Source organism: Pomacea canaliculata, linkage group LG6, assembly GCF_003073045.1.
Source record: "Pomacea canaliculata isolate SZHN2017 linkage group LG6, ASM307304v1, whole genome shotgun sequence".
Taxonomy (NCBI): domain Eukaryota; kingdom Metazoa; phylum Mollusca; class Gastropoda; order Architaenioglossa; family Ampullariidae; genus Pomacea; species Pomacea canaliculata.
This window is the reverse complement of record NC_037595.1, coordinates 25,634,416-25,647,566: the sequence shown is the minus strand read 5'-3', so window position 1 is coordinate 25,647,566 and position 13,151 is coordinate 25,634,416. Positions and strand designations below refer to the sequence as shown.

Genomic DNA, 13,151 nt, shown 5'->3' with positions numbered 1-13,151 from the left:
GTAATGCAGTATAATGCAAGGGTGATTGTTATTTTGGATGTGTCTGTTATACATACTGATATATTACTGATGTACAAACACAACCTGAAAACATCCACGCACACATATTCAAACTGCAAAACTATATAAGCAGTATTGTTATTTTTACCAACATAACCCACCATTAACAAATTACAAACATGTGAAACGATCTTGTTCCTTGAAAAAAGATAATGAAATGTGAAAATGTATGCTTTTACTTGTTGGGCAATTTTGTTCCTTTTGTCAAAGAGCAAGGCAGAGATGACAATATTATACATTTCTTAAAAACCAGATCTGGTTATGACACCAAATTTGATTCAAGTAATGTTCTGGCTTGGCAGCAATTTATTATATACTATCTATTCTCACTCTTTACTTGAAAAAAATTTTTTTTAACTGGTTTCCTTTCTTGTGTTACAATGTACAACAAAAATTTGTGATTTCAGAAAATTCAGTGATGATCACAATGTTACAAAATGGTCTGTTAATAGAGTTTGGACACAGCAAGGTAGCATAGCACATAAAAACCCTGTTGTTTGGCATATTAAAAAAACATAACCAAAAAAAAACCACCCTGCTAACATATCCAAGAGTACTCTTTTCTGGACACACAATCTGTTCAACCTTTCAGTGTGTAAGCAAACTCCTGAGCTGACATAAAACAAGTCCAACAATACGAAAATTAAACTAAAAAAATTACCTCGATAACATGTTAAAAAATACACCAGTTTTTTTAAAATAATTTATCCAAAAAAGCAATTGTTACATTCGGCAAGCTGACCTCCATTTAAACAACCCACTTTCCCCATATCCCACGTTGATAAGTACCTATGTGTAGCTGACTAAAGTTACTTCAGTGCAACTAAGTGCAGTAGTCATAAAATCCTCATTTGCGCCTTCAGTTATGGAGGAGTGAGATGTTTAACAATACACTTTTCTTGAGGCCACTATTTTTTTTGAGACCATTACCCATCTCCTTTCCCATGCTGACTTCTGAAAGTCTCTATGGAGTTCATGTAACCATTCCTGGATTGACAAGGGGACATTCAATTAATCTTCATTAAGTAGATGCTCTATACAGGTATTCTGGGCTCAGGTGCCAGTGCTCTAACCACTCAAGTACATACATACTCATCAGCATTGCACTAAGAATATTAGATGCAACACAATTGTATAACACTGTCACATCATAAATTCTTAATATCAGTCTTGTACTAATAATTACAACGGAAAATGTTGGAAAATGATTACTTGATCCTTGTAAAACTAACAGTCTTCAATACCAAACCTTTTGTCACCAGACTCACACTTTTGTAAAGCAGCTGTCATTTAGGAAAGGTAACATTTGTTGTAAATTCAAAAACGCGCAAAGTTTCACCAACATAAATTGAACTTTTGGAGTCAAAATGATATGTTCACATCACATGTACAGACAGCATGTGGAATGTTTTGTTAAACAGTAACCTAAACTGAACCTGTAATTCGTTACCTTCGTTTTGACTTGATCCTGTTATCACTTGTACGTTGATTGTGCAGCAACAATTAATGTCTTATGCTTATCCGATCATTTGTTACTCCTGGCCTGAAGATGAAGTTTATAAGAAAACAGAGATTGCAACAATAAATCTTGGTCATGGATTTCAGGATGTTAAACCAACAGGGCAAATATGTTGTTAGTGTGGGGAGGGGGATTTAAATCAAAAATAGAACCAAGTAGCTGTATTCCCACTGAGTGAAGCGAAGGATCTGAAGGCGTTCCCTTTATAAGCGAACTTTTGGGTAGTTTGTCAGGTACCAATCACATGTCTCTTTGATTGCTGCAAAAATATTTAGAGATAAAGTTTTAAGGCTTCATCAGTGATATTATGAAGATATGATTTAAAAACATACACAACTCTATGTCTTCCATACCTGAAAATAGCAAAGGTTCCTTAGTCTATTATTTCTGTGAGAAAATTATTACTGCTATAATTAATTACCGTTTTCACATGCTGAAGGAAATTGATATGATGTGAAGTATTGCCTACCTTGTTTAAAGGGAGTGAACCTAAAGTCAGGACGCAGTTTCTTCAGCTTAGCATTGCTAGCTGTCTTTTTGAACTGACCATCAGATTTGGTTGTATCAAGCTGAATCATTATTAAGGAAAGCATGACTGGTAGCGCATTATTAAGTTGCTTAGTTTATAATTTAAAGGAACAAGACAAGTGAACCAGACTATCGCTGTCAACAAACTTTATAAGGATACGATCACTTCTCCTTTGAAGTTCATTGCCTCTAGCACAGCCTCAGCTGCCTCTTTGATGGACACTTCCTCCTCTTCACTCACTATTGCAAGGACAACACAACAAATCATGCTTAATACCTGCTGCAACCTACTATTTGCTTTTTGAACACGATATTTAGCAAAATGATGTCATGACAAAGACTGTCACTCGACACAAGATAGGATAAATCCTCACCTGAGAGGATGATGGGATCAATCTCCTGGTACTCTCTCAGAACCCAGATCATCAGACGAGCAAGGTCAAGGGAGTAGATGAACTGTCTGCGTGGTGCTCCAGTGCCCCATATGACAAATGGCTTCTTCTCCTCTATGAAAGTGTTAATGCCCAAATAACAAATTGCATGTTCTCTGTACATGAACGTGTTAGTTCCCTATACAACATTCAGCTTGTTCTCCTCTGTACATGGCAGTATTAGTGTCCTTGTTTTCTTTACATGAAAGTATGATGAAGTAAGCATTTCTCTTAACCTTTTATAATGCTGTCATTATATCAATATCACCTTCACTCTTTCTCTCCCCCCACACCCAACATCCTGCCACACACCTGTTTTTCTCTCCTACAGACACATGTATAAGTCTCACTTATAAACAGGCAGTATCAAGAACTTTTCAGGAATGTTTCAATTATCAAACAGCTGTGTGAAGCCAAACTGACAACACAAAATAGAAGACTTACTCTGAGCCGTATGAGCTTTGTGAATAAGGCCTGGTAACACATGCCCATCTTCCAGATTAAAGTTGTCATAAGGACCATAGACATTGGTAGGCACCACAGCAGTGAAGTGGCAACCATGCTGCTGATGATATCCTCTGAGACAGCAACATTGTACTCACACATAAGGAGGAACTAGTTTGGTTGTCAAAGACAAAACTTTGTTATAGAGAACTGTTAACTCTTGTGACTTAAAGACACATTAAAAAATAGCTTCCTTGCTCCATATTCCATACCACCCTGCACCACCGTTGTCTGAAAACCCCTCACTCCACGTAAATCTATCATATGCATCATACACAGTACACAAAACAGTTTTGGTAGCACAATATCAACGAACACCTTCCAACTTTGGTCTCTGCACCTACCTGTTCTGTACATCTATCATCCTCTTTGCATAGGAGTATCCAAAATTACTAGTGTGAGGCGGCCCATTGTGGATCTGTGGAAGTGATCAGCATCTACAGTATACATCCAAATATACCCGCAAGTAAAACTGTCAAAAGTATTGATATCTTAGGAAGTTTTTGTAAAATCCAGCTCGAGATTGATATGTGATCCTGAAGTACACAGAATTTGGACTTCTCATAGTTTGCTGTTTGCCAAAGGTCCTCTTGACATTAATATTTTATGCAATGATGATTATTTTTACATCAACTGATGAAAAAAAAATGTTAACTAAAATAATGAGACAAACAATTTGGTTCTTCTTAAGGCTAAACATTGTTAAAACCACTTCAGTTTTTACAAACTGATTAATGCTGTTACCATGGTCTCATCAATGGGGTATGTGGTTTTGTCAGGAAAGATGCAGGTTGACAAGCATGATACAACTTTCTTCACACCAGTCTGGTAGCTGATGTTTAGCACATTGTCATTTATTAGAGAGTTGATACGCTGCAGAATAAGAACAGAAAATGTCACTGTGAGTTCAAATGTATAAACACAACTGAAATTGAAACTACCTTCAAATTAAATAAAGTAAAACTATGCACATTACACTTGTAAACACTAGTCTATTAGTCATTAAGCAGAACAAATAACAGCATTGAACAGGGTGAATCTGAGATAGTTGTTTGCCCTGCTAGTGGACAGATTAATAATTCTCAGGTAAATTCATGACACCTGCACTGTTGGGGGAAAAAAAAAAAATTCAAAAGCTGCCACAACTCCTTGCATTAAGAAGAGGGTTTGCTTTCTTCCGAATATTACTGCAAACACTGTCTGCAAACCTGTACACCACTTCTTCACCATTTCCTTAAAGGGATTGCAAAGGCAAAATAAAACTGCTTAAAATATCGTAAAGAGTAAAATCAATTTGAATCTCATCTATTTTCGTGTCTGTTCATGGGGAAAAAGTTGAATGTTTTATAGGATGTTATGCTTAATAAGAGAAATTACATGGGACTCTTTCGTGTGCTTCAATGTTACACACAAGTTTGTCTGCTAATCATCCCAGGAATATATTGTGGTTACTTGGCGGAAGGTGACAATGGTCGATTTCACTGGAATTTTTCAATTTTTTTTAAACATAAGCAACAGAGGTAGTGCTAATAAAGTGAGGAAAGAATCATTTATTTCTCCTTTACTGCTCTAGTGCGCTGCAATCGTAATATAATTTTCAAACATTTAGGACTGTTGCTATGGCTTTATCACCACTGTCACAACCTTTAATCCCACTTGATGCTGCTGCCCTATGCTTCTGGAAGAGTAACAAGGAATAAACTAAACTAAAACTAATCCCACCTGCTTTACCCTCTAAAAATAGAAATATTTTTATTCAGAAAGACACACTCAATGTTACTTTCTTTTATTTGACAAAACAAATCAACACCCTCAAAGAAACTCACAAAGAAATCCAAGTTGTATTTGAGATTGCGAAACAGGCCACCAACTAAGGCTGCCAGATGAATTACATGTGTTGGCTTGACTCTGTCAAAAAGAGCCTGGGTTTGGGCTCGGTCTCTGCACACAAATGATAGTGATTAAATCTGAAATTCATCTCAACACGCAATGCACTGTAAGAATTATTTAAATAAAAATCAACAGCAGCTGTCTACCACACTGTGAAAAAAGGAAATAGCAAAGCATGACAACACAATATTTAGTACACAAATTAGTTAAAAGACATAAGAAAATATCAAAACATATATCAAAAGGTTCATTAAAATCCTGATCTAGGGACTATTAATAATTATTAAATATAATTATTATTTTGTTATGCTAATATATATAAGTTCATCCACATGTGTATTAAGCATGAGATAAAAAAAAATTGTTTGTGTTTGGGATTTGAAGGGGGATGGGAGAGTTCTAATAAAAACTATCCATTGTATGTTTAATCTAGTGATCTGACAACCTTGGTGAGCTATTTAAAGTGATGAAAAAAACATGTGATCAAGAAATTAAATAAAAGCTGATCGAAAAGACAGCCTACCAACAAGAAGTCTCTGGTTCTAGGATATTTGTATTTCTTGCAGAACTAATTCCTGACTCTTTTTATCAACTTTCAAATATTGTTACCAATACATCAGTCAAATTAAAAAGTCTATCATTTTAGCAGACACAAAATGAAAATGCAAGGTTAAAAGAAACAAGCAGACTCTTACGATAAATCTCCATCTTTGCTGGAGGCAAAGAACCATTCTTCATCAGACCTTTTCTCTTCTTCACGAGCAATTGCCTCGATGGCTTTTCCCACTAACCCTGTGCCTCCAGTCACCAGAATAACTTTCTTCTCAGCTGCCATGATGCTGTATCTTAAATTACTGAAATCAATGCAAAAAGCTGATAAAATAAGTTTGTAGTTTAACAGGACAGCTGCACCAGTGGAACATATACAGCCAACCAGGAAAAAAGAGCGAACAGAGGATGAGCTTGAATTAATCTTCTAGAAAATTAGCAGTCAACACTTGTACCATGGCAAACTAGTCTTTAAACATAGCGCAAAGCTAGTTGGTGGGAATGAAGAACTATGTGAACATTTTCATGGGCAGACAGATATACCCATTTTGTGACCAGTGATTTGCCTGCCACGTGGCTGTTTAGCATGAAGTGGATCAATATCCCAACAAATGTTGCCAAATAATCTATATAAGGTAAATGCTGTTACCTGCATTGGAGATGATAAAATCAAGTTATTGAATGATGCAGATAGCAAAAAGTGGCAAATGCTACAACCAGTACTGAAAAGAACTCATAAGAAAGTTTATCAATAAGCAGATCTATACACTGCTATACCTGGCCTGGCCTGATGTGTTCACTGAAGCAAGCACTGAAGAGCAGATATGTAACTGCCTTTACTGTTTAGGTTCCACTGATGCTTTAAAATATAAGACAGAACTCCAAGAGTTCATGCCTTTAACATAATGTTAACTTTCCTTTTTCTTCAATAATACAGGCGCATTACAGAACAATCTATGCCACGGCATAATGATAAAATGTGTAGGCTTTCTGCTTTTGTTGACAGCTTGCTCATATGTTATTATATGTGTAATGGCAAAACAAACCTAAATACCAGGTATTTGGAACACAGCTAACTGAAGAATAATTTTAAAAAAAAATCTAATCTGAAAAGGCTACAAGCATTTAATGTCATAAAATTTAAATCATCAAAATTTTACAAATGCTGTTATTATAGTTCATTGTAAACTTGTTCACTGGCACCAAATGCACCTCTTGTTCCTTATCTTACCTCTGTAGCAGTAATTACTCTTTGAAATCATGCTGATTGAGAATCTTCCTGATGATCCACTGTATTTTATGGATCCTACCTATGTTAGTTATGACTTAACAAAAAACACTCACTGAAAAGTTGCCTCTACAAAAACTGTATAGTTTTATTCTGCACACAACTCTTGCACTTTGACAATGCAGTTAACAGAATTTATATGGTACTTCAAAAGATAATTGATTGCACACCTATCCTTTATGTAGGTCAAATGCCAAATACTGTTGCGTGTAAAGTATTTGTATGTAGACCTACCTGCATGCACCTGCTCAAGTTTACTTATGCTTCATTCGAAACATTTACGATAAAAGACATGCACCGGCTTGCCTACACTCTCGCATGTATACACTTTTTTTTTAATTTCCGCATGACCGCACGGCAGATAACGCTAACCCAAGATACTTTATGCAGGAAGTATTTCGCAATCCATCTACTCCGGCCGGTATTACTTTATAGCTGACCTTTACCTGTATCGCTGTCATTCTTTAAAAACAGTTCCTAATACTAAAAATTATACTACGATCCTGGAGTCGAGCATAATACCTACGCATTTTCCGCTTACCTCGATAGTAAAGGTACCGTTTGTTGTGGCGAAGCGGGTTTCGGCACCACTCAGGTGGAATATGGCAACGACTCTTCGTTAGAGACGCGTGGATAGCAATGAATATTCATAAGGTTCAAACTTCCGGTTCCGAAGTCAAGCCATTACCCAAGGGAAATAACTCACCAATAGGAAACAAAAGAAGGTTTCATTAGTTTTTCCCCTTACAGGTTTTTTGTTCAGCATACCAGTGTCTCTGACTAGGTATCTATTCATTAGTCTTCTTTCTCTTGGCTCGATATGTCATTAAGGCACATTATATTTGTAACATAATAAATTTAAAGTGTATTCACACAAAACGAAACACACGAAGAAACAACCTCTAGAAGTGTCGGCTACCCCAAGCGGAAGGATGTACTAAATGCACGAACTTGCATTGCTAAATATGAAAACAGATAGTGGGATAATTTAAAAAAAAAAATACTGCATATAAAATGTGTATTTAAAAAAAATCTCTTCTCTGTTATAATAATCTGATACCAGTTTACAAATAGGTAATGTTTCTTGGCGGGCGAATGACCGCTAACTCGGTCCCAGCCACTATACATCCACACCTAGTGTTATAATAATATACAGGTAGTCCTCGACTTACGACGGGGATCCGTTCTTAACGCGGCGTCGTAAACCGAAATTCGACGTAAGTCGGATCATACGTTCATACAGTAGTGTACCATAATAACAGTATAGTACTACAAACACTTAGCCTGTCCAAACACCTGTCCTAACACAGTACCCTACATCATTATCAATAAACATAAGTACAGTAAAATATTGTAGTACAGTACGTTTAATACTGAAATACTGTACTGTAAGTGCTGTAACAGTGATAAACAGTCTTAGGTCAGGCAGACGTTACCAAAACAAGCCTGTCTCATCCACGTTGAACACTTGTTGAGCACAGTAACCACCCTCCTCAATTATCTTACAAATGCATTAGGAAACTCAGTTGCTGCTTTCTCATCAGCACTAGCAGCTTCACTTTGCACTTTAATGTTATGGAAACTGGCACGATCCTTAAACCTCATAAACCAACCCCTACTCGCCACAAATTCTTCACTTTCACTTCCTTCCCTCTTTTCTCTTTTCAACGCCTCAAACAGTCGCCTAGCCTTCTCCTGAATAACCATAAAACTCACAGGGATACGGGGTTGATTTTGGTCTTCCAACCAAAGCGCCAATAATCTTTCCATCTCAATAATCAGCCCACTACGTTGCTTTGTTATCACTGTCGCTGTAAGTGGGAATGAGTGTCGTAACCACGAAACGACGTAACTCGAGACCGTCGTAACCCGAGGACTACCTGTATAGCGCTCAGCCTCACCATTAGTGTAATGTTCTAAGCGCTAAACAAGTAAATGGATAAGACGAAAGGTATAAATTGTACAACGGATGAAAACAGTGAAAGCTACATAAGATATGAAACAACAGCCAGGCTAATTGTGACCCAAAACTAAAAATGCTTCTTGAACAAGGACGTGTTTCGTCCTGATTCTGGGAGCGGAAAACTGCAATTATCCGCAGAAGTCATATGGGCGGATATTTCACACTATCAAGTTACCGATAGTTCTTCAGCTGTGGGTTTAAACTCAAACTGTTACTAAACATTTCACAGAAAACCGGATATTGCAAGCACTGCATAGTTTCATATACTAAATCTTTATGCGTATTCCCACCTTGATGTCGATGGCTCACCTTTCAGAATTGAGCAGGTACAATTAAACTGGTCTGAGCTGCACGCGTGTGATGTAGACGTGGCATGTCGTAGCGGTTGCCTTTGCTAAAGACGCAAGAAAAAAAGTATCCTGCACATTCATAATGTGTCGATTTCCGTCTGCGCAGGTCTTGATGACATAGAAGATTAACATCGGGAGGTGATTAGAGGTGGGAGAGTGAGTAGGGAACTGGAGAACGGAAAAAGGATACGCTGTGTATTACATAGGCCTATCCATAATTAGCAACCAAGTTCCTCTTTTTGAGGCTAAACACAACATGCGACCGTTTGGTATGGAGTCATAAGAATATGTGATGACAGAATGATGGAGAAGATCTGATTTGTGCACACAACATTAAAGCCACGGTCATTATTTTGCCTTACCGTGAATAATTCCTCCCATTGGAAAGACTAACAAAGTTTCGGTGACAGATGTACAGTGACACACAGACACTTATAGCGGAAGGAATGAGCAAAGCAGTGTCTCTCTTCTCAGAACTTCACAGAATATTACCTTTGGTGGTGATTGTGGGCATTTGTGGCGGTGGGTGGTAGTAGTAGAGAAGCGTTCCTTGCAAGAGTCCATGCCTGCATGTGTTATAGTAAAGAGTCTTTATTAAATATTACAGGTTGGGTGGGGTGATGCTCGAAAAGAACATAAAAGGTCAAAACCGAATTCTAGTTCCACATTCATGTAAGTATAAAAAAAAATCTGTGCGCTTCATACAGCCACTCAACCCGAGGAAACAAAGAGATTATATATATAGCATATGACATCAATTTAAAAGTCTACATAAAAACGGCCCTGGAATGGAAGCAAGCAGTATAGCCATCTGCATTCATATGCGTGTCCTATCCATGAGTTGATTGGATATCTGGATTGCAGTCGGAATAAATAAGTGCAAGTTCACATGTGGTGCTAACTTTGGGAACTCTTCCACTTCTGACTATGCGTCTAGTGTGAAATTCCTGTCAGAGTGGGTGTGAGTTGTCGGCTAAAGTCAACAATATTTTATTTATTTATTTTTTTTTTACCTTCTTTACATTCCATTTTAAATATCTGTAGAGTGCCTCGCAACTTAGGATATGAGACGTTTTCCTTTATTTTCGCCATTTTTGGTCCATGAATACGGCCCTTGGGAAGCCGAGCCACCCGTTAGCTGAGGTGAAAAGAGTAGTAGCCGTTTTTTTTTTTTTTCGTTCTCTTTGAAACGTGATAATCGTAGTGAGAGGAGTCGGGAGTGTACTGCACGATCTGAAAATGTGTCCATTGGCCTAGCTGAACTGTTAAAACGACTTGACCAAACTGGGTTTTGGCACGAGACAGCCACGCCACTCATTAGACCGAAGTCAGCAGATACTGCGAGTCGTGGAGAGTGTATCAGACGACAATGAGGGTCTTTCGGTGTCCAATGGCAACATCCAAATATCATTATGCGATTTTCTTTGCTCCGTGCGCAGACTTTTGAACGAGTTTCAGCATGACATACGGTTTGGTCGTCAATCCAGCTCTCCAAAACAAGCGATAAAAATGCTGATCAAAATGTATTTCGGTTGTATTTCTAAGACTGCTTTAAGTCAGTAGAAAGCACAGAAAGAGTACATATTTTTATATTTGTATCACTGCTGTTATTATTTGACAGTATGAAATGTTTGTGTACCACTGTTACGTTTTGACAGTGTGGAATGTGTTTGGGGTCGACTGGTGTGGGGTATATAGTGAACAGTGTATTTTTTTGGTGGGGTGGGTGGGCAGCGTTCAGTACGGCAACGTTGAAATGTATGAGATATACTCTGTGTTAAAGGTAAACTGTTTTGAGATGTATTTTATATTAGGGAGGAATGTAATTTTATTGTCTTTTCCTTTCTAAGCATCACGAGTTCCTCTTTCACGACGTGTATGCATTTAAAAAAAAAAAAAAAAAAAAAAAAAAAGTTCTACTTTTAGTAGTTGTTATTGGTAAACAGTTATACGAGTCGGAGTCAGTTATGCCAAGATAATGTCTCGTCTACACTATACCCAGTAGTATCGATAAGCAAACTTGGAGGGTTCCTGCTCACTAGGCAAGAGTGGCTGACGGTGTCAGCTGTCATGTGCTCCCCCAACGACAGGTACCGGTCAATGGACGAATGACTAATGACTGACTGAAACCTGTTTGCAGGGCTGGTCATCGATGATTTCTCCTGGCTTTTACTCACTTCCATCTAACCTCATAGGGTGAAATCACCTTTTCCGCCAAATCAACCAATCCTTCCTTGACTTTACTGTGGTAGGGACAGGTTTGGAAAATGGAAGATGAAGAGCGATGAAGGACATCGACAGAGAGAGTAATGGACTTAAAGCAGCTTGCCACACAGCTTAAACTTCCTTAAAGGGCAAATTGAGAGATTTAATGTAACAATCAAGAACATGTTACGGAAGCTGTGCCTGCTAAAGCTAAAGGCCTAAATGTTAATGGAGAGGTTAAAACCACTGGATTTCTCATCATTTCAGTCACTCCACATTACATGGCGTCCAGAAGAGTGCTGTTGTCAACTCTAGGGGAAGTGGGTCCCTTTGTGTCTGAACCCCCAAACGCGTGCACTCTTGGCCTGTTCGAAACCCGAACGATGCAGCGTGTTTCTCTCTGTTGACCCAGCTACAGACTTGGTACCTGACTCCTCAGAGGTGAGGACACCGCCCTCCCGAAAAGTTGGTCCCGTGGTAAGCGAGAGCTAGAATACCTTACTCCTACTCCGCAGCAAAACCGTAAGGTCACAAGACTACCGTTATTTAATTTTTTTTTTTTTTTTTTTGGTTACCACTACAGTTAGAAATGTATGGTGCTGGGTTATATCGAGACACAAGTATTTTTATAGGAAACCTGCAAGATTTCTGGGAAAGATGGTTGTCCGTAACTTTCCCATAATACTAGTCCTTTTTCACACCCTTTTGCAATGTTACTCTCAGCTCTTGTTTTTGTTATTTGGTGTTTCTTTGTGCATTTGATTTTATTCTTTGTGTAGTACGGTTGTTTATTCTTTTATAGTTCATATGTTATTTGTTTGTTTTCCTGTCCCTCGTATGCTGTCATGTTTCGTTCTTGTCCTTAGGCGCTAAGAGCATGCTCCTTAGGAGTGTGAGGATGCGCTTTTCAAATTTTGCATTAATTAATTATTATTATTATTCGCCGATAGGAAATATTTGACAAGACAGCCAAGTCATGGATCGAGTTTCCAAATCGGAGTGAAGGTACTGATGCGGTTACCTGAAAAAGCAGAACTTACACTTGGCATGGAAGGGATCCTGTGATACCAACAGCCCTGTAAACAAATCCTACTTGCAGAGAAAGAACAGCGTGCCCGAGATGAGAGCTGAACCCATGACAGCCAACCTTCAGTGTATTGGTGACAGGCGCTAGCACTACTTCATGTCTTGTACAACAATTAATCACAAAAGTCTGTTCCCTTCTACAAGCCGGCATCCTCCCTACTACCTGCACAGGCAGGCTAACCACTTATTGATGTAAACATGGGGTCAAAGTTAAATTTTCTTTAGTCCTACGTGCCATATTCAAAAGTCTGGTTGCACGAGCCACGTGTTTCCGCTACCCGACTAGTCATCAACTGGTCATGTAGTCAGCCCTCTATTGCTAAAACCTACCGTGATACCTCTAGGGCACCAGGTACCCGATTCTGACAGCTGGATCGACTGAGGTTTAAAGCGGACGAAAACCTTAAAATGTAGAGACCGTTATATAATTGTAAACACTTCCATTTGGTCCCCCGTGAGTTTGGAGACAGATTACATATTTTGGCAAGGAAAAACTGGGGGATATTAGTCACAGGTAGGGTGCTGTGATTGTGAGAGGGGTAGTTACACCTGTGGCTTTACAACGCCTTACTCTTACATCCTGAAATGCGAGTACACGCGAGAAGCACAAAGACAAGGTTTGAATAAGAGAAATAAGAGAAGCCTGTTAAATAAATTTTTTTTTTTTAGGACTGGAGATCCCCCCCCCCCCCACCAAACACTGGGGAAAGTGTGTTTATTGGGAAAGCTGGAAAATGGAATGTTATACAAGTACAGTAACCTTCAGGTTGAGTTCACG

The 13,151-nt window shown here is 38.4% G+C and overlaps 1 protein-coding gene across 3 annotated transcripts; it reads right to left on the bottom strand.

Moving 5' to 3' along the window:
• Window positions 1-130: 130 nt before the first annotated feature.
• LOC112566602 (GDP-L-fucose synthase-like) lies at window positions 131-9,163 on the bottom strand. 3 transcript variants are annotated; one of them, XM_025242861.1, is made up of 10 exons: window positions 9,042-9,163; window positions 5,628-5,786; window positions 4,869-4,983; window positions 3,787-3,915; window positions 3,387-3,460; window positions 2,983-3,116; window positions 2,482-2,613; window positions 2,268-2,347; window positions 2,049-2,148; window positions 131-1,838 (listed from the first exon to the last, which is right to left on the bottom strand). In XM_025242861.1, the coding sequence occupies exons 2-10, from the start codon at window positions 5,765-5,767 to the stop codon at window positions 1,783-1,785; spliced, it is 960 nt and encodes a 319-aa protein (XP_025098646.1). In that variant the 5' UTR covers window positions 5,768-5,786; window positions 9,042-9,163; the 3' UTR covers window positions 131-1,782. The 3 variants fall into 3 exon arrangements, with proteins under 3 accessions (XP_025098646.1, XP_025098644.1, XP_025098645.1); XM_025242859.1 differs by lacking the exon at window positions 9,042-9,163 and adding an exon at window positions 7,311-7,463; XM_025242860.1 differs by lacking the exon at window positions 9,042-9,163 and adding an exon at window positions 7,004-7,143.
• Between the last annotated feature and the right edge of the window lie 3,988 nt (window positions 9,164-13,151).

Coding starts and splice junctions, on each gene's coding strand:
- LOC112566602 (XM_025242861.1), bottom strand. CDS start 5,767: ATGGCAGCTGAGAAGAAAGTTATTCTGGTGACTGGAGGCACAGGGTTA. Junction 2,348..2,481: donor TGATCCCATCATCCTCTCAG/GTGAGGATTTAT, acceptor TCCTTGCAATAG/TGAGTGAAGAGGAGGAAGTG. Junction 1,839..2,048: donor GTTCACTCCCTTTAAACAAG/GTAGGCAATACT, acceptor ATATTTTTGCAG/CAATCAAAGAGACATGTGAT.